General features: G+C 43.3%; 1 protein-coding gene across 4 annotated transcripts in view; it reads right to left on the bottom strand.

Annotated features, from left to right (window-relative positions):
• Positions 1-22,630, bottom strand: part of HAT1 (histone acetyltransferase 1) — a 490,786-nt gene that overhangs the window by 233,408 nt on the left and 234,748 nt on the right. For all 4 annotated transcript variants that reach the window (XM_086956126.1, XM_086956129.1, XM_086956128.1 and 1 more), the window contains one exon: positions 7,035-7,152. In XM_086956126.1, the coding sequence (XP_086812252.1) occupies positions 7,035-7,152 (118 nt within the window). The remainder of the gene's footprint in view (positions 1-7,034; positions 7,153-22,630) is intronic.

The following is a 22,630-nucleotide window of genomic DNA, read 5'->3' as shown; positions in this document are numbered from 1 at the left end:
CAATAACAACTGCACAACACTTACACTCCACCACACATTACCTCTTGCAGCAATCAAGTCTAACACACACAACTCTACTTCATCCCCTCCTAAAAAACATACCCTCCACTCAAACACATCACAACCCTCTTTAACTTACAACTTCCACTCACAAACAATACTATACTAACAAATCCATCTCAAACAAATACATCAGCACCTCCTTTCACTACTTCTCAAAAACAAAACATATCACGTACACCAGCACAACAAAATCTCTCAAGCACAATACCACATAATACTTACCATCACAACATACAAACTCCAATGTCAAGCTCATCCAGCACACCTAACACAAACACAAACAACTCTTTTAACCACCTCTCATCCATTGGACAATTTAGAACCTTACTTACTACATGACCCACATACTGCACCACCACCCTAACTCATAGACCATCCACCCTAAACAGACGCAAACAAAATAATCAACATGACACCTCACAACTTCCGATTCTCCATGTCTACTGCGCAACAAGGTTACACCCAAAAAAAAAAAAAACAGCGCACCAATTCACTCTCGACCACCGTCTCCACCACCCACACACGAAGACCCATAAAAATGTTTCCTTAGCATGCTGGATGAAGAACACAATACAGAAAAGCTACACATTTGCTATCCTCATATACCTAATACCAATACTAAGGGCACACCTGCTGCAAGCCGACAAAATACTGTTCATTCATCTACAAAACAAAGTTAGACCAAAGCACATTCTCTAAACGGTCTACTAATAAATGCCTAATCACTCTCTTAAAAGAAACGTCATATCTACGACCTTCTCATCGACGCAAAACCAGACAAACTATTCATAACTGAATCATGGTTGGGAGATGATATAGTTCCAGTCCACATCTAACAACCACCAAAAATCGTATAAGCAAAAAAAAAAAAAAGGTGACCTAGCTGTTGTGTTCAGGCAAACATTACATATGACTAAAGTTGGCGACGTCTCCATAAAAAATTGTGAGGCCCTTTTCACCAGATGCAATCCTACACAGTCTTCCTCCTGCAATTTCCTGCTCCTTTACAGGCCTCTACCTAGCGATGCAACATTCCCCCACACACTTCTAGACACTGTTTCAAACATGATAACAATAAACTCCAACATTATGCATTCTGGGTGACCTCAACATTTGGTTGGACAAACCAAATATACCCCCATCCCAAAACAATCACTGCTGGCCTAGACGCACTGAACCTGCATTCGATCGTTCACGAACCCACACACATCGCTGGACAATCCTAGATGTCATTTTTGCTAACACAGAACTAATTACCTTTCAAATGAAGACTTCAGTCTCATGGTCAGACCACCATTTGCTTGCCTTCCTACATAAAACACTAAGCGAGACACCTAAAACCACCAGTTCCCAAGGACACGGCTATTTGTAGAGTAGGACTTGACATCAAACTCAAAGGATCTAATAGGAGCCGCAAGCAGGGTGACACAGATGTTGAACAAGACTGGGCTGAATGTGGACCCTTGCAGAACCCCACAGGGTAGGAGAAGGAAGGAGCAGAGACACCCTCAATTCTCATTGTTTGTACTCGTCCAGATGGGAACAAATTGATGAGCTTCCAGGCTGAACTGGTCATCCCAATCTCACTCAAGAGAGCCATCAGCAGCACATGGTTGACTATATTGAAGGCTGTCGACAGGTCAAGTAAATCAGTGCGGCTAGGCCGCTCCATCTAAGGACTGCCCGATCTCTCATTCCATGCTATGTCCAGCTCAAAAGTCGAATTGAGTGGCGTCTAAAAGATTGTTCCAAGAGATATATTAGCAGAGTTGAGAATTTAAGACTTTTTCCAATATTTTGAGTGGAATGCAAGAAATAGGCCGATAACTACTGGGGTCATCTGTGTATGAGGAGGGTTTCTTAATTAGAGGTAGAACAATAATTTTCTTCCAAACGGAATTTACATAAAATTCATACTTTTATGGTTAAGGAAATTATCCCATAATTTTAGCAACGGTGGACACCTAAAAAAACACTACTGTCGAATCATTCCCCACTGAACTGCATTGTGGGGTTTAGACATAAATCAGCAGTATTTCCTACTTGGTGAAAAAAAGAAGTGATATTACAACATCAAATTTAGTTTGCCCTAGAATTCTCTCAGTGGGCAACCTCATAAAAACAGATGCAAAAGGAGCCCCAGAAGAAATTCTTAAGTCACTGTTCCACTTTTTCATTGTATTCTAAGTGCACTGGAAATAGAGTTAACATTAAAAAACGTATCCTCGAAAAGCTGAAGACAAGATTACTGAAAAATTCAAAATTGTGGTCCTATAGATGCCCAAGTCTACAAAGACGAACAGTGGGATGATCTCTAGAATAAGACATTCGCCATACTGAAACACACGTCTGAATGGTGATGTACCTTAAAAAAAAGCCAGCGCTTTACATTCCTGAATGCAATCCAAGGAATAAATGCAATATCAAAGCTGTAGCAAGGGAAACTTAGCACAGGTCTACTGGTAAGATATACAATTGGCCTTCATGGACTCAAAAAGATAAAGACTACACAGGAGGCTTTCCTCTTCTATTCAATAGACTTCCTTACACTAAACAAAAACAAAAGTTAAAGAGATGTACCTTTTACCTGCCTCTTTCCAAGCATCTATAAAAGAAACTGAGGAGGCAGGTGGGTTGCAGGAGAAATAAAATAAATAAAAATAAAAACACAACAGACTGAGCGCCCAGCTTCCATTTTTTTTAGGTCTGGCTTGACAGTGCAACTTGGGTGTTCAACCTTAAAAAGATCTTTCAGGAGTACTACAAAGAGGGCCGCTTTGGTTCCACTCACATGTTGGTGGACATAAGTATGTATTCTGATTGGGCTGACAGTGTGCTCCCAAGCAAAAAGTGCTTGCCCTCCCCACAGCTGTGATCATATTGTTGGTTTATCCAGCTGCCTGATCCAGCAGAAATATGGCTGCCTAGAAAGGTTTCACTAACACACAGTGTCAAGCTTGACCTCCTTTCAGGGCACCAAACATGGCACTGTAATGTTGTTAAAGTGTCTTAGATAAGTAGACACTCCACAGTGCTTATTTTTCTAGTCCCAGCACTCTCCCATTCTCTTTCCATAATTAACTTTAGACTTTAAGAGTACAGCTGTGGGTTTGAAAAGCACTATGGGATGCCCAAGTCTACACTAATCTACATGCTTTTACTAATCTACATGCTTTTTTAGGTCTGGCTTGATCATGGAGCCACTACTGGACCTTATGTGATCATCAAAAAAAGAGCTTTTAGAGTACGACTGAGAGAGAGAGGCTTAGGCTCTGCCCACAGTTAGTTCCCCCGAGTATGGGATTTGATAGGGCAAAAGCGTTGTGCTTCTACTGAAAAGCATGCTTGTATGTGTACTTTTTGACTTGTTACAAAGATTACACCCAATACAGGATGACTGAGCTGTATATGGTGGCAAGCAAATGATCATGGCTAAAGGCCTGATCTGTATATCATAAAACATTACAATAAGGCAGCAGGAATGACAGATTTAGTGTAAAGCATGTTATCAATCCATTTGAGGGTGGATTGCTATTAGCCTGTATGAAAGCCTGCAGAATAAGATTTTGTTACATGGAATCTCAGATTACGGTAGCAAACAAGGGTTTTGGAGGTGGTTACCCCATGTGGCAAACTACAGACACAGAAGACTTGCTCTAAGAGAGTCTTTGTAAGGCTCCATTAATACAGATAGAAACAAACAAGATTACAGTTGGCAAATCGAAATACTGTGTGCCAGATGGTTGATATGTGGCAAAGCTTACATTCAAAATAGTAGGCCTAAATTTGTTACTGCGACACTATAGGCCTGATTGGTGCGCTGAGAAAGGTTATTTCGGAAGTTGTAGATCAGATCAGCTTAGCATGAAGAGTTATCACAAAGGTAGTGTTGTCTAGGTTAGTTATTGTGAAAAACATTTGTTAAGGATAATGGACTTTTAATGGTGGCTTATCACTAAGATTCAGGTTGTAGACCTGTATTTTGGGACGACATGCAATCTCACAGATTACAGAAGGAGGCAAGGGTGTTGCTGTTGGCCACCTACTATGACAAACCCTGAAGGTTGTCACTACGATGATTCATGTTGGGCCGTATTGAGGGGAGTTGTTTACTACTATGCAAACGGTCTTTCTCTAAATTTTGTTTTTAAATGCACGCATAATGGTTGACAATTTATGTGCAATTAAAAAGTGTGTATAGGTCTCATCAGTTTACTGGGAAACGCTATGCCAGATTCCATAGGTTTAATCTATTTTGGGGCATTATGACAAAGCCAGTAGTCTGACTGGCATATTATGAAAAGCATGTGTGAAAGCCAACGGGCTTATAGAGGAGTGTTATGACACTCTGCAATTTTCACATAGGAAAGTAGTTTGCTACATGGAAACTCGCATACTACTTCAGCAGGCAAGTGCTTTGGCGTAGGTGTCCCATCCAAACAAACCATCTGTATAGAAGAATTGCTGTATGGTAATCCTCATTAGGCTCTATTAGGATGTATTTTATATGGTTTGGCACTGTAAGTTTGTACATATTAGGGATTTTATTAGGGTATACCTGTTGGCTTTCTTGTGGGAAAGCATATGCCCAACACAGTAGATCCAAGTTGGTTAAGGTGACAAACCAGTGACAAAGCTTGTAGACTGAGTTTTTATTATGAAAATTAACAATAAAGGCAGTAGGCCTGACAAAGATTGCGATAGGCAAAACACTATATATATATATATATATATATATATATATATATATATATTAGTCCACAGCGGCTCGTATAAAGCCACAGAAATGTGCACTCAAGGGTTTGTTCTTGCTGCTATTTGTTTTGTCGGTGCGGGGGTCCGCACAATTAAGAAATAACAGCAAGAACAAACCCGTGAGTGCATCTTTCTGTGGCTTTATACGAGCCGCTGTGGACTAATATATATATCCATAGTAGGCAGGGGGTTTGATGTGCGATTTCTCCATCCACCGATGACAAATCATGGATGTAGAAGATTTGCACTCTTAGGATACGTGTTAGTCCTTAAAAAAGAAAGTATTTTTCTTTTCCAACTACAATTTTCTATACTTTTGCAACTTAATGACTTTGTACCCTATGGTTGTCTTGTGTAATTTGAACTATAAGTTATACTAGAAGAATCTCTTTGGAAGGCCTGGCCAATATAGCAGTCTGTCAGGAAGTTGCAAAAAAAGAAAAGAAAATGTAATTGGCTCTCTTGCTCCGTGAATTACAGCATTTGTTAAATCACATGTACATCCACTTGAAAATAAGTATACTCCAGTTACCAGCTGGTTGGTTAGTCCTCTGTTTTATAGTTCCACTTACATTTCTTTAAACTTCCTTTCATAAGCCTCATTCCCCGTGGCCACTACCCTAAACCAGGAGACCATTATGGAATTCTACTGTCCAGACTGAACACCTAGATTTCCAACATACTGGTTCTAAACACATCAGCCATTCAGAAACTTTAAAACAACAATAGACTATGTACAATACCATTGCAAGATGAACACTTACTGCTATGTTTAGAGTTGTTATTGCAAGCATATTCCCAAGGTGTTCAGAAACCCGCTTTTTTTTATTCTCCTACTCAATTTATCTTGAATATGTTATTGAGTTTGTGTGAGTTGTGGTGGTATCTTTTGTTATGAAGTAATATATGCATTTTCTATTCCCTTTTAATTGGTTTTCTTTTATCGGTTGTGTGAAAGGTTCGAGATTGTTATTTTACTACACGCTTAGAAATGCTAATTTTTCAAATTTTGTTTATGGTGCAACTGATATTGTAACAAACACATCCGTCTGCTTTGGCAAACACACCAGTCTGCTTACTTTTCTTAGTTCTTTTAGTTGGTTAGTTCAGTATTCTCCATTTGGAATTTTAGATACGGTTTCAAGGAGAAGCACTTCACTAATCGGCCTTAGTCTGCTAGGTGCCGTTGTTGGCTTGATATACTATTAAATGCCTGCGTTCACACTTAGAGCATATAACACCAGAAATGAGAAATAAAAAGTAACTCTATAAAACTGCAGCAACAGGAAAGCTGTTATCAAGCAGCCGAATCGACACACCTGAGCTGGATGTGGTAATGGTGCCAGAGTTTTGGACATTAGAATGCAAGAGATTGCCAACCTACAAAGTACTTTTTAAAACGTGGAGTATGTACAAGGAGATTGAGGACTAACTAACATCTCGAAGTTTAAGAAAAAAAACATTCAACTTATACAGTAGCAGTCAACACCATAGTAATGCATTAGGCAAAGTATCTTAAAATGGGACCTTCTGCTTTACTGGTAACCAGTGCAGTTCTTTGATTGGTTTGCAAGTATGATCATCTTTGTCAGCTATAACATTACAGGCTGTTTAATTCTGCATGTTTTAATAATCCTTTCTCAAGGAGACCAAAGAAGAGGATGTAGCAATTGTCAATACGCAAGAGTACTAGGGCTGAAACCACTTGGGCATAGTGTTTGAAATATTGAAAAGGGCGGATCTTCTCGAACAGGTACAGCACATAAAACTAAGAGGAGAAAACTGGGTTTACGTATACTGTAAAAGACAAGTCTTCATTTAAGAAGACAACATATGACTTATACCCAACAAGACTGGAGAGAGTGAAGAATCCTAAGGCATGCTACGTCCACTGGGGTATGTTTTTGACTAAAAGTCTGAAGTGTGGCTGAACGATTTTCAGGAGGGAGTCAATCCAGGATTTTCTAAGCCTGGTCATTTGCTATGAATTTTTGTTAGACTATTACTACTCTTAAAAAATAATGTTTTAATTTTATAGACTCATCATTTATGGTCATGTAAATTACAGCAAACTTTTTGCCAGCTTCAGTCTGATATTTTGCAGTAGTAAGATTCCACCTTGCAGAGGCATAGCGCTTCTTCGCGAAAACACAGGATTTGCAAAATGTTAATGGATGACCACTGCCAAAATGCAATAAAAGGACCATTTTTTTTACCTCGCAATCAAAGTTCTCATCAACTGCTTCTGTGAACTGGACACGGAACAACGTTGACAAACTTCCAGCGCTGTAGTACAATATGATTTGCAGACCCTTGTAACCAAAAGCAATCTCACTAATAGAAGAAAACAAAAACAAATGATAATTAGATTACTATTCTGACAGCAACTGTTCCAGAGTTTCTTTCCTATGGGTTAACAAATGTTAATATCAAAACACTATCAACAACGCATCCTGAAATGCTTTACAAAGATTTGCCTTCGTAAGTACTAAACTATTTGGAATCATTGTGATCTAAATCAGGCCACACAGAAAGTACAATTACAGGTGAGTAACTTTTCCATCACTGGAATACTCGTGCATAACCTTATAATAATTATCCTGGGTTGAGGAGAATTCCCAAACACTACTAAAACTAAGTTAATATCATAACTTTTTAGGAATTCTCTCGATCTCTTTTTCCAACTGGGGCCATACTTACAAAACAATGCCTCTGCACATACTCACCTATCAAAATCAACTTCACCAACTAACATTTTTAAGTCTGGCTTGGCTATGCAAGTGTCACCAGACACCTTGTGATTATCAGAAAAACTTTACGAAGCACTACGGAGATGAATTATGGCTTCACTCACATGCTGGTTAGATTGAATACAGCATTTGATTGGGGAGACGTGTGCTTCCTTGAAAAATAGTGCTTGTTGCACTTCGATTGACTGTCGAGGGCTCTTCCTTTGCTTAACATGGGTGCTGTGTTGGAAAGTAATCAAGTAGAGTGCAAGAGGAAAACGTTCCACCAAGCTGCAATGCAATTGGCTGAGAGAATTTTACCTTAAAATAAAATAGGTGTTGTGCTGAAACTCAAAGATGAGGCACAGCACCAGTGGGTGGTGAACGAAAACCAAGATAGCGGGGGTGGCTGGTGGTTCTTGTTTCGTGCATATCTGTGAAAGTGCATATATGTAAGAAAGAAGGGGTATCCCCGACTAGAGTTCCTAATTCGGGATGGATATAGTATTTGAAAAGAAATAATTAGGAACTAATATTTAGACAAGGGACAGAGACGGACTAATGACAGCACAAACTATGATTAAACAAAATGCATGGTACAAAATTATTTTATTAAATATTCATTATAGTAAAAAACATTGTTATTTAAATATACATGATTGTTGCGTGCATGCCTCCATTATACATGTGACTTTTTATCTACATATATAGACATATATTGTTAGATCCTATACATATTTCATGATAATTGATTTTAACTTGAGGTCTGTGCGGAGGCTTGTTTTAGCACATATGTACATTAAAACATGGCTAAGTATGTCATCTACGCGCGTTTCGGCTGAGGGCCTTCATCAGGGAGCCATGTAGGTATCCAAGTGGACCTATGCATATAGAGAGATATAAACAATAGCAGTGCTTGTCAATGTCCGTAAAGTGTCCTCGATATATACATGTTAAAAAAACAGAGAGAACTTTGTAGTGATACATTTATACAGTGGTACAACATAAGACAGTGGTGTCATAGAAGAAACTTGAACCTGGCCTAATATTTACAGTTATGTACAATTTGCTACCTATTTTAGATTGCTACATTTGATGAGTTGCAGAACAACTTTACTGTACATATAACAATTGCTATGTAACATGCTAGAGGGTAAGGGCAGTGGAATGGGGACTGGAGTGATAGCCTGAATAACACTCTGAATTATAAGTGTTGGATGAAGATAAAAAGATACTGATTTCGTGCAAGTTAGAGATGAGAGGGGAAGGGCCCGTGAAAGGTTAGGGGGGTATGAGGGATGATATACAAGAAAGGTTAGGATGAAGGTAAAAGGGGGAATTACAGGTAAACAGGGACGTAAGGGAAGATGAAGTATATAAGAAAGATTTAGGGATGGGGTGTAGGGGGGGATAAAGAACCCAGTGGTTGGTGGGCATAGACGAGCATATAATTGTACCTGAACGTATAATTGGTATTGGTTCTCACACGGATGGAAATGAAATTTCAGAGTAATCTGAGATGGAGGGTGGTCTGTCTTGAAGACGTGGGCGCTGATTAATGACAAAATATTAAAAAAAAGTGCGTAATTATGGGTGGCCCAAGAGATAAAGGTCCAGAGAGTGCACAGGCAGGTTACAAAATGAATGGGTACCTTTAATTTGTTTTACTAATCTGTTTCTGGTTTTCTATTTTCATATATCTTGTTATTTAGGAGTGAGCTTCTGGTATTAAGCTGTGGAATGAAAGTGACAACTTTAGAGATTAAATGGGTCATACTGGTGTTATGGGAACTAATAGGTGAAACACGGTAGGAATAATACCTGTGGGGTTACTCCTATTTGGTGAGAGGCTGCGTACTGCTGGTACCCAGTAGATGATGTGCAGATAACCTGTATATCAGAGTACATACATGGTAAGTGGTTAAATAGGGTGGTCTGATGCGGTAGCCAATAAACATGGTATTGAGAGCCAAATAGATACCTGTTGACTAGATTTAATAATTCTCTAGATGGGGGTCTGTTGATGGTTCTGGTCGCACTGGCAGTCTAAGTATTGAGGGGGGCATAAAAAAGAATTGGATATTTAGAGAGGTTGTTCTAGCATGTCATATTTCGCTGCTAAGAGATAAGTATTTATTTGTTGGTTATTACCTTAAATTTGCGTCAACTGCATATGCACTGGGGGTCTGTAGGCTTCTGAGCGTTAGCAGGCGGGTGCCGTCATGTTGATGGCAATACGGAGACACATAAAGTGACTGGAGGGGGGACACAAAGCCAAAGGTGGATGTTAGGCTGTGTCATATGAAGCGTGCGTGGACGCTGATAAATGGATCGTAGTTCTGTGCGTGTGAGGGCTTACCTGATGTTTTTCTTTCGATCGCCTTCCAATTAGGGGGTCCTATCGGCGTCTGTATAGGTGGCGCCAAAGATGGAATCGACTGAATGGCGCCGGATATATTTAAGCCGGAGGGGTCACTGTGAGGAGCCAATGTGTGTATGTGTGTGGTGTGGCATAGAGATGGAGGACGGACTATGCGTAGTAGCGTCCTTAATGGGTACTGCACACTCGCGGACATGTTGGAAAGGTAAAATATATTCTTGTTGGCTCGATAATTTGTTTGATAAACGTATCAATGGATCCCGGATAGGTAGCGCCCGGGGTGTTTAAATCGAGAGGGTCACTGTTGGAGTGGCCATGTGTTGGCGTGTTTGTATTATATATAATAGTCATTGCTGCTCGGGGTGGTACTGCTCAATGTGAAACTAAGAGTTGGCAGACATGTTGGAAGGGAGAGATGGACATGTCGTTACTCAATGACTGATATAGGTCTTTTTTTTAAAAAAATGTCCAAATTGGTGCAGGAAGAGGAGAGATTCGGTAATAGAAAATGGTAAACAGTGGCACAGTTTGTCTGGAAGGGTTGAAAATCTGGAGAATGTCCGCATTAATGAAGTGTGGAGACTAAGTTTAACCGTGGTTGTATTTCAGTACTTGGTCCTATGGTATTTCGTTGTTCATACCCTTTGTGTATGTGTCCAAAGTAAAAATCCAATATACCTCGCGACATTTACGTACCTGAGTGCTGAGTGTGCCAGATGTTTTATGGATTTTTTCTAAGATGAACCAACGAATGTCATTGGGATTGTGTTTGGCCTCCTGGTAATGCTTGACTAGGGGGGCTAGTTGTTTACCTGTGCGGATAGCTGATCTATGCTCTGATAGACGTGTGGACATCATCCTGGCTGTTTCACCCACGTAACCCTTGTTGCATGGGCAAAGTAGGAGATACACCATATTGGTGGTTTTACAGTTGGTTAGAGTTTGGGAGCAAATATTTTTGTTATTGAAGTTCAGTTCTTTGGTTTCAATTGCAAATTGACAGGCAGTACAGTCAAGGCACTTGTAATTGCCTATCACTGGTCTCAAGTCAGTGAGCATTCTTTGCGTTGGGACTTTTTTGCTGGGTTCCATTCTTGATCTTACTACCAGATCTTTTAGGTTTTTATTTTTCCGGTATGCAAACATTGGCTTAGCCAATTGGCTTTCTTTGGGTTTTGTTGCATTAAGGATATGCCAATTTGAGAAAATGATATGTTGGAGCTTCGCATTCATAGTGGAATGCCTGGTCACAAAGACCATTCTTGATTGTGGTTCTTTAGCTTGGGGTGTTAGTAGGTGCTGTCTATCAAAAAATCGTGCTCTTTTGTACGAGTCACGTACTAAGCGTTTGGGGTATCCACGGGATATGAATTTCTGTTTCATGTCGGTTGCTCTTATGTCAAAATCTGTGACGGAAGAGCAATTCCTTCGAACCCGAAGGAATTGACTGAAGGGGATGCTGGATTTCTGGGTTTTAGGGTGATAGCTAGTGTAGTCTAGTAATGTGTTCCGGGCGGTTGGTTTAACATACAGGTCTACACTGAGGTAGTTGTTCTTACTAATAATGTTGATGTCTAGGAACTCAACATGTTTCTGGCTGGATGGGACAGTGAAATGCATGTTTTTATCACATAAGTTTAGCCATGATACAAAGGTGGATAGTGGTTCTGTTTCTGAGGTCCAGATGAAAAAAATGTCATCAATATAGCGAGCCCAAGATGAAATGGACTCGCTAAAAGGGGCAATTTCATTATATATGAATTTGGACTCGAATTCGGCCATGTAAATGTTGGCTACGGTGGGCGCGCATGAAGCCCCCATGCTGACGCCCTTGGTTTGTTGGTAGAGCGAGCCGTTAAAGTCAAATGTGTTTTCTGATAGGACTATTTTTAGACAGTCCAGGATGAAATCTTTTGGGCAGTCAATGTGGTATGAGTCAATAAACCATGAGACAGCTTTAATGGCTCCTGGTTGCGGAATGTTTGAATATAGTGCCTCTATATCCATTGTTGCTAACCACTGTTTTTCAGGGTCAAATGTGAGGGATTCCACGATGTTGATAATATCTCTTGTGTCTTTTACGTGAGATGCAGTTTTTGGTATATGGGGCCTTAAGATGGTGTCAATGTACTTTGATAAAGGCTCCGTGATGGATCCAATAGTAGAGACTATGGGTCTGTACGGAGGGTCATGACTGTTTTTATGTATCTTTGGGACCCCGTATATTGCTGCCATTTTGGGTTGGCGAACATTGAGAAATTGCCATTCCTTCTCACATATCACATTGTCGTCAAGGGCCTTAGTTGTTAAGGACAGAATCGTTGATTGGACTCTTTTGGTAGGGTCTTTTTGAACTGGGATATAGTGGTTGGTATCATGCAGTAGTGTTTCCATGTTCAATATATATTGGTTGGTGTCTATCACCACAATGCCTCCCCCTTTATCACAACATTTGATCGTGATGTTTTTATCTGCTTTTACTTCTGCAAGGGCTAGATGTTCTTCGTAGGATATGTTGAAGCTGGGGGGTGGTATATATTTGGTTGCCGCTATGAGTTTGTTGTACACTACATGTTCAAATGTGGCAATCTCTGGCGATACTTGCTCTAGAGTTGGTAAAAAGGTAGACGCTGGTTTGAGGCCTGATAGGTTGGTGGTGGTTTCCATTTCTGTGATGTTTGATTCAAAAAAGTTTTGGAGTCGGATCTTCCTAAAAAATGTCATGAGGTCTTTGAAAAGTTCAAATCTATTGATATTGCAGTGAGGGACAAAGGAGAGCCCTTTAGTTAATAGCTTTTCTGTTGCCGGGGTAAGGGACTTACTGCTCAAATTAAAAATGGGTATTTCTTCTAGTCGCGCCAGTATTGTGCATGGCGAGTCACTAGAAATTGGTTGGGGTTGGAGTATATTCCTGGAGCTTCCTGGTAGTTCTGAGGGGGAGGGGGATAGGCATGCATGAGAGGGCCTGGGTATTGATGGTTCAGAGGCGGCGGGTAATGCTGGTTGTATTGTTGTGGGTTGCCTCTGTGTCGTTGCTGATATCTGGGTTTCCAGCGTCCCTGGGGATTCCCTCGCCTGGATTGTGCTGTCATTAGTCCGTCTCTGTCCCTTGTCTAAATATTAGTTCCTAATTATTTCTTTTCAAATACTATATCTGTGAAAGTGCATCCTGGGTTCATTTGCGAGATTGCAGAAGCAAGCGTCTAGCTAGCATCGGTTAGCGTACGCATAGGAAAAGCCAACTGTGAACTGACAAGCTATTCCTACTGCAGTGCATGGACTGGAGTCTGCTGCCTCGTTCCCTGCACTCCTACTTAACATGCACAGTCTGATATCAATGGAAAGAGGTGACAAATGCTATATTAGACAAGGTTGCACGTATGCTCAGCACAAAATTGAACAAATCTTGAAGTTGTGTTATCAGGCATTACAAGAAGACAATACCGTTTCTCTTAACATGATCAAGGCTTTCCTTGGTGAAGTAATTGGGAAGTCGCTCTCTGATGAAGCCTAACTTTTACAAAGGGGTAGGGACTGAATGGATACCTCTGGAATTTGATAGTCAGTTCTTTTCTCTTTTATCCATTGAAATGTTAGCGCTCTTCAGCAGTTTAATTAAGTGAGGTTTTGCCTCACTCTTGAGCAACCATAAATAGCAATTTATTTATTAAAAAAGGGGGGGCGGAGGGGAGCGCCAGACAAATATGGGCTTATACAGACCCAATTCACTAATAAATAGTGACGTTAGCATTGAGGGCCGGCTGTAAGGGAGTGCAAGCGGTGGGGGGATGTTTAGCAATAACTTACGATTTAAAAGCACCTGCTGCAGAGTTCCTGTAGCGTCCAGCTTTCAGGCGGTAATAAAAATGGCAAGATAACTGATTATTGTTCCTGCTGGAGAGCAAATGATTGGGGGTTTGTCTAGGGGCGGTTTCGACTCACCGTAAAGATGTACAGAGGGTTGATCCGTCTGCTGCAAAGAACAGGTCTGTATTTTATGTGGCTAGCGGAGTGGATTAGTAAGGCCAGCCTTTACCAGAGGAGGGAGAGAAGGAGAGAGAGAGAGAGAGAGAGAGAGAGAAGGAGAGAGAGAGAGAAGGAGAGAGAAGGAGAGAGAGAGAGAGAGAGAAGGAGAGAGAGAGAGAGAGAAGGAGAGAGCGAGAGAGAGAGAGAGAAGGAGAGAGAGAGAGAGAGAGAGAGAGAGAAGGAGAGAGAGAGAGAGAGAGAGAGAGAGAGAGAGAGAGAGAGAGAAGGAGAGAGAAGGAGAGAGAGAGAAGGAGAGAGAAGGAGAGAGAAGGAGAGAGAGAGAAGGAGAGAGAGAGAAGGAGAGAGAGAGAGAGAATATATGTGTATATACATCTCGTGTACTATATTGTGGTCACATTATAATTTGTTGAACTTTTTTGCCATGACATAGCTATGTATAGTATGTTTTCCAGCTTTATTGAGAGGGAGGGGCATACGTCAATCTCCATTCTAAAAATATGGATACACATCTGAGCAGGATCATTGCCAAACTGGTTACAACAAGGTTTCATTCCAGTAGGAGGCACAGCAGATCTTAGATGAATGAAAGCTTTTTTGATATTGCAGAGATACAGGATACACCAATCGCAATGATCTTGTTTGGTGCTGAAAAAGCATTTGATTGTGTCACATACCTTTATTTGTGAGAGATTTTGGATAGGATGGATTTTAGAGCGATATTTAAGAAGGCTATAAAGTTCCTATGTTAAAACCCAATAGTCAAATTGCAAATAATGGTGCTAGAGTCCAACACCATCAACAGAACTTTGGGTGTTTGACAGGGGAGTCCCTGCTATTCGCCTTGTCCATTGAACCTTATATTTAAAGAATATTGAGGAACAAGATCAGAACACCCTTGCTTAATTGATATAAATACTGGCATATACCAAGGAGTTCGAAATATTGACCACAGACGTACAAACTTCACTAAAGAAAGTTGAGGCGGAAGCCACTGATTTTGGAAAGTGTGAGGATACCGCTAAAATAGTGGGAATACCCAGACACTTTAATAATATTCAGTTTCAAAACCAGAGGAAGCCTGATAACGTCATTAGGGGCCAGATGTATCAAAGGGTTTTGCCCATTCTGAGTCTATGGGAAAATGTGTTCATACATCAGGCCCATAGTCATAATAATTACTGCAGTAGGCTAAATACCTTTTGCAAATTATGATCAACTATTAAATAAGATACATAAAGACCGAATTAAATGAATAATTAACACTTCTTCATGGGCCACTGCTAATTAATCAAAAAGCGTCATATAACCCAAAACACTATACCTCGTTAGAGCAATCCGTCATGAAATAGGAACAAGATGCTTTAAGAAATTGAATTCCATTTCCTTTAAAAACTTTTTTTATCAGAATTTAGAAGGACAGGGTGAACCATCAAATGCTTAATCGTGGTGACCAATAATCATATAGTCCAACTGTTGAAGCATTGCAAAATAATAATGTCTGGAATTCGGATGTGCCCATTTCCCTCTTGCTAACAGCAACAAGATATATTTTCTGAAATTGTTTAGAGAGATCCTTGACTTTTTACCTTCCACTACCTGTGGAACTGGTAATTCATGCTGTGATCACTTCAACACTAGATTATGGAAATTCTTTTTACTTAGGTCTACCAAAATATTCTATTTCTCAGATACAGAGAATCCAGAAAGCTGCTGTCTGTCTTAACCTCAATTTACCCAGGTACCACTGTCTCCTCAGTAACAGGACCTACACTGGCACACCATTCATGAAAGGCTGAAATTTAAAGGAATGGTCTTAACTTACAGAGCTCAAAAGAAAGAAGGCTCATGTTATCTGCGGAAGCTATTATAAATGCATTCTCCTGGCAGAGTCCTAAGGTCTATGGGGGACAAGTTTCCGACTGCCTCCAAAGTTCGTTGCCCCAGAATTGGCGGACGTTCTTTGCTTTTTAGGCTGCCAAACATTGGAATTCACTTCCTATTGACTTACACTCAGCTCCATATCCTGTGCCGGGATGCCCCAGTGAGGATCACACTCGCTAAGTTAAACATTCATTCATACTTTTCTGAGTCCTTGGTCCTCCACAGAGAGACAATCCCTGCTGCTCCAGCTTTGCTTGATCTCAAACTAATTCCCTCTTGGAGAGCTCAGAATCATCTTGTTTTTTCCCTTCCTCCAACTCTCCATCTTCTTTTGACTATGTTGTTCCAATGCCTCATGGCACACAAACAGGTTGGGGGCTACACCGTCCCTTCAGAGAAGGATCACTCAAGAATTACATGACAGGGTTTTCCCTTTCAATAAAGAGACAATTTGTACCTGTACCACCACCTTTAACCCCTCTGTCTTACTCCAAGTGGCGCTCTCCTACACCCAAAATCTGCAGGAGCACGGTGGTGTTATTTGCTTCTTCCACTGATGCTGCTGTCAGTATGCGACAGCTGTAACCTTTGAGATGGACTGATGATGCTGCCTGCATCATGCTGCTGCCTGCTGCTTACATCAATGCAGCCCCTCCAGAGTTCTAGCACCGTTGGCACAGGTAGGGTCTTGTTCAGGAAAGCAAGGTCCAACCAGTCATGGGATACTAACCTGTTGAAGGACTCCAACAAGAGGGAAAGTGTCTCCAGAATGGTAAGATAAGACATTGGAAGAGGCAGGAGGTCAATGACAACTGGCAACTAAAGGGTAACATTTCTACTGGTCTGCAAAGACTACCCCTCTGTGGTCTAACACAAAGCAAAAGAAGACTAAAATGGAACACACTAGGCTCTCAAAACCTTTCAACACACACGTGTCTGCTCTCATTATAAGAATGCTACGATCCATATCAGGAGCAAAGTAGTAAGTTTAAGACCTTCATCATAATGTTCAACTAACCACTTCATGCAGTAGTAGAATCTTCATTTTGTTGGACCCAGCCACCCTGCTTACAGCAGTGTGCAATGTGGGTGGACCGCATTGCAGACGTAGTGGAATGTGTGGATACAGTTACTTTTGGATGAGAAGCTTCTCTAACAAACATGTTAACTCACTGGTCTAGCAGGGCACCACTATGCCAAAACTAGATGATGTTCAGCTCCTTGATGTAGGACACCAACCTAACACTCACCCTAGACCCTTATCACTCAACCAAAAACGTATTCAACCAGTGCAGGAAGATATTGAAAAAGGAAGATGAACGGCAGACGGCATAGTGGTCTTTTCCATCAGAGGTCAAATAACCAATTCTAGAGACTGCTGTGGCTCTAAACCAATAATCTGTTTTGCTGCATAAAAAATCACCATTTTATTCCAGTCACAGTGCTACTTCCATACATGAAACTCCACGGTCTAGTCCATTAGGTAAAAATTAAAAAGAGGTCAATGATCCCTCCACACAAGTTACTATAAGTCAGGTTTGTGCCAGCTTAAAAAATGTAAAGCCAATGTTCACGGATTATTGCAAAATAATTAACCACAGGGGGCGTGGCTAGCTGCCGACCAAGATGGCGGTGTAGTCCGAGAGCTCCGGGGACACAGCGGCCCTTCTCTTCAATCCGCATATAAATCCGGCACTAATTATACCTCAGAGGGCGGATTCCGAGGTCCAGGACCGAGTGGCATAGACTGATGCAAGTCTGAAACCGCTCCGGAGCCGGGAACTGCCGAAAACGGGGATTGAACCTCGACGGCCTACGAAGCTCACATAAACCGAAGCCTGTAGTAGCTTGAGGCCTGGGGCGGACACGGAGGGGAGACGGAGTCCGGCGAATCGAATAGCACCCAGCCCTGGATCGGCTGCGAGCGGAGCACCCTAGCCTATGCAACAGCAAGCTGAGACATAAGCGGCGGAGGCGGGACTGGGTCTCCAAACAGCAAGACAGGGGAAATCGGCATGGGGACGAGTTGAGCCCACCGCGAAAAGGAGTACGAGAAAACGGCAAGTCCGGCGCAAAGTAAGACGCCATTCCTAACGGCACGCTGGTGATGTGCGGTGACCTCCACCCCCCCCTGCGGGTGAGAAACGAGTGGCATGGGAAGAACTGGGTCAGACAGCGGCCTAAATCAAAGGCAGAGACCGGGACCAACAGTGAGCAAGAGCCCGAGGAGGAGAGTGGAGTGTATGGGTCCACAGAGGCGGCAGCACCGTCCGTAACTGGAGTGAGCCTGAAAAGTGCCTGGGGCCGTCAAAGAGTTGCGTGGACAGCGGCGGCAGGCGGGAGCAGAGACGGAGCAGGGGGGAGGCCCGACACCGACGACACGACTAGGAGCCTGGGCACGAAGGTGCTAACGGGGCCAGAGGACGTTTGGTCCGGACCACGCATTCTGCCGGGGCAAGCCTAACAAAGGTAGACACGGCTGGGAAGCCGGCCGCAACCCCCCTCCACCCTCATAAGAGAGAGTACCGGAGTGCGAGGTGGAACAACGGGTGCAGATTCCAAAACGCGGGCGCATCATTTAGGCACTGTGGTGCACTCAGACATGCAACCCTGATACACCATGCCAGCATTAGAACACGGCGGCCCAGGACCCGCAGGAACCAGAGTGGAGGGCTACCACCTATCAGGAGTTGCAGACGGACTAGAACCACTGCCTGCACCGACCGGGGTGTCTTATGAAATACTGAGGTCAACACCTGCTAACTCACAGACCTGGAGCACAATCGTGGAATCTTAGAGAAACACTTGGCGGCTTCACCTACCAGCGGGACCACCATGACTGGCAGGGTACCTAGAAATCAGACGACGCAGGCAAAATTGGACAAATATGCCTACAACAAAAGTTTCCCGCCCCTGGCTGAGGATCGCCAATCTACGGGGAATACACCAGACGGCGAGGGGGCGAAGAAAGTTACGCTGGAGGACATTATGAAAGCGTTATCAAGCGTCCAAACAACGGTAGGGACAATCTCAACGGATGTCTTGCTGCTGCGAGCGGACTTCCACAAGATGACTGAACGGATTAAAGAAGTACAGGTGGTCACCAAGTCTCTGGTGGAGGACACGTCGGAACGGCAAACATCAGTGGCCCGAATCGAGGCAGAAAACAAGATACTGAGGGAGAAGCTGGATGATCAGGAAAGGCGCTCAAGGAGTAACAACAAACGCATACTTGGGATTCCCGAAAGCGAGGGCGCTCAAGCAATGGACCTATACGTGGAAGAACTCATCAAGACAAGATTGCAACCCAAGGGATGGTCCAGTTTCTTTTCGGTAGAGAGAGCGCATAGAGTTCCTGGTGGTACACCAAAGCCAGGAGAGGCACCGAGACCGTTGTTGGCCAGGCTATTCAACTTCCGAGATAGGGATGTGATCCTACAAACGGCAAGAATTTCCCCACCAATTCGAGTACATAACTCAACGATTGCATTCTTCCCCGATTACACGGCGAAGGTCTCCCGTCACAGGAGAAATTTCATGGAAGTCAAAAAGGCACTAAGAGCACAGGAACTGCCCTACTCCATGTTGTTTCCGGCTTCGCTTAGAATAGTAGCTGATGGGAAAACATGGTTCTTTGATACACCGGAAGCTGCTCATGACTGGCTGGAGACAAGTAGAAGGCCCCCATTGTGGAGGCAGAAATCACCACCGTCAGATGGAAGCCGAACATTTCGGTTCTCAAGCATCAAGACGTGAGGATCCAGACCGCTCACCAGGACCAGGGGCTGAGGGACTCTAACATGGGCCGAACTCCTGAATGACCGGTTTCAGAGATCCGTACTATAGGCATGAACAATAAGGTCGGGCCGACTATGGACACTGGGCTGAGGCGGACCTTGGAGAGAAGGAAGGGCTGCTGATCCTACGGGAACTTTTACCCAGACAAGCAAGTACTACGATTGGGGGTGGGAAGAAGCAGTCTGCTAAGTTGGGGTGGCGGGCGGTTGCAAGTCTGTTAATCAGGGAGGCAGGGAGGGGGAGAGGGAGGGATGGGGGGGTAAAGGTATTGGTTATTTGTTCTTTTGGATTGTGACGAGTTTCGGCGGTGGGGACACATCACAAGCTAGACTAGTTACCAGGTACATTACTGTCTCAGTGCAGCGGCGCTTCCTCATACCTAAGCAGGTCATTTATGGCGCTAGATTCGCAACTTAACGGCATCAGTGGACTGCCACTGGAGACCCAGATAGCTCCCTTACGGATAGTGACGTGGAATGTAGGGGGACTAGGAGATAAAATAAAGAGGGGTCTAGTACTACATGCCCTGAAACGACATAGCCCAACATTAGTGCTGTTGCAGGAGACACACCTTACAGGAAAGGCATGCAAGGCTTTGGACAGGTAGGGGTACAAAATGGCGGCATACTCCGTTCTCCTCGGGATCAAGGGGGACGGGTATCCTAGTGAAGAAAACTTCTACACTCCTAATACTACAGAGTAAGGTAGATGACCAGGGATGTTTTGTGGCGATACAGGGTCAGTGGGAGGGCAAATTACTGAATATAGTATCAGTTTATGTACCTCCGGCGCTCCAATCAGTGGCACTGCCGGCACTGGGAGAATTCATTCTAGCCCTCCCAGAAGGCAACCTTGTCATAGGAGGAGATTTCAACAACAATAAATACGAATATGGATAGGTTCCCTGCACGACCACAGACATCCGGCCCATCCCGGATCCAGGGCTTCTTGGAGGCAATGGGTTTAGTGGACGTTTGGAGACTTATGCACCCCACAGCTTGTCAATACACGTACCATTCTAGAGTGCACAATAGTCTATCGCGAATAGATTTCTTCCTGATGTTGGGTGCCAGACTGCAATATGTTGAGGAAATAGACAAAGCCCAGGGGCATCTCGGATCACTCCCCTGTAATACGGACTCTCTCTTGCCGGGAGGAATCTCGTAAGAGATTATATCCTATCTACCCTAGCTACCTTAAGATTCCCAGCGTTAGGAGGGAACTTAAAAAAACTACTAAACATTACTTTGAGGAAAACACAGCGTCCGTAGAATCGCCTTCGAAAGTTTGGGAAGCATATAAGACGGTCCTCAGGGGCCAAGCCATAGCCACTATTACTGGATATAAACAGTCACAGCAGAGAGATGGTTGAGCTGGAATTGGCTTTACAAGCAGCAGATAAGGCGCACATGGCAGACCCCTCACCAGACATGACAATCCCTGAACATATGTCAGCAACGATATAGGGACCACCTAAAAAAATCGAACTGTTGACAGTATCACGGCAACAGCGCACAAAATATATATGATATAGGCGACAAAGCAGGTAAAATGCTGTCTTGGTTAGATAAAAGAGGGGAGGGCTCATGGGGAACACCGCAGTTACAATCACGGGACGGGACACTCCGTACGCACCTTGAGGAAATAGTATACACAATGGCGGAATATTTCAGGGAGGTCTACACTTCAAACCAAGAATTGTCGGAGGCCGAGGTAACGGACTCGCTCAGACACATAAAGGTACAAACACGAACGCCTGAAGCAGCCTTAGAACTAGAGGCAGACCTGACGACTGATGAAATACAAACAGCAACCCATTCGGTTCAATCTGGGAAAGAGCTGGGCCCCAACGGGATTCCCATAGAATGGTATAAACTTATGACCGAGACTATAAGCACGCCTCTGTTAGAGATGTACAACAAACGTTTGGTAAACGCAGAACTCCCACTGGATCAACGAATCGCGACAATAGTGGCGATTCCAAAGCCCGGTAAACCCCCGACAGAATGTACCACATACTGCCCGATATCGCTGCTAAATGCAGAAGCTAAAATCTTGGCCAAGCTCTTAGCTAATAGATTGATGTCCCATCTCCCACAGTTGATTCACCCTGACCAGTCGGGTTTCATGCCGAATAGGAACACAGCCCTCAATCTTAGACGAGTGCATGGGGTACTGGCCCGGGCCGAGACGTTAGCGGATCCAGCGGGGATACGGTCGTTGAATGCGAAAATGGCATTTGACATGGTCGAATGGCAGTATCTCTTTGCTGTCCTGTCCCATATGGGTTTTGGCCCTAACTTTAGCGCTTGGATAAGACTTTTATACACCAAACCTTTGGCTCGGGTTGTGGCTAATGGCCACATATCCCACACAATACAATTGGCGAGAGGGACGCGCCAGGGGTGTCCCCTGCCCACTTGTGTTAGCAGGGGATTCCTTCAAGTATCTGGGAATTCACATTACTAGGGACACGACAGGCTTCTTCGTGAAAAATCTGGCCCCGCCTCCGGAACGTTTGAGACGTGATGTTGCGTACTGGACGTCTTTGCCCCTAACGCTCCTGGGTAGAGCAGCGTTGTACAAAATGATGGCACTGCCAAGATTTCTTTACGCACTAGACAATACGCCCTACCCGGTTCCACCCCGGTATTACAAACAAATAGCAGCGCAAGTCTCGACCCTTCTGTGGGGTAACCGCCCAGCGAGGATAGCACAAATCAAGCTCTACAGAGGTTGGTTTGATGGCGGGATTGCGCTACCGAACTTGCATCTATATTATTGGGCAACCAAACTTAAAACCCTGAATCACTTGATTCACGGGTCGCAAGATGACTCAGCTTTTAGGGCGGATAGGGCACAATTAGAGCGAATAACATGTTGGCAGTGCTATACAACAAAGGCCTTGTGGCGAAACTGGAGGGGCCCACAAAACAAACGGTCATGCTGTGGTACACGGCACAAGCAAAGCTGGGTTGGACAGGGGTAATAACTAAACTTACCCCACTGTGGGACACCAGGGCTTTGGGACATACGA

Source organism: Lissotriton vulgaris, chromosome 2_1, assembly GCF_964263255.1.
Source record: "Lissotriton vulgaris chromosome 2_1, aLisVul1.2, whole genome shotgun sequence".
In the NCBI taxonomy this organism is placed as follows: domain Eukaryota; kingdom Metazoa; phylum Chordata; class Amphibia; order Caudata; family Salamandridae; genus Lissotriton; species Lissotriton vulgaris.
Note: the sequence above shows the minus strand (reverse complement) of the source record. Positions and strands in the feature narration are given on the sequence as shown.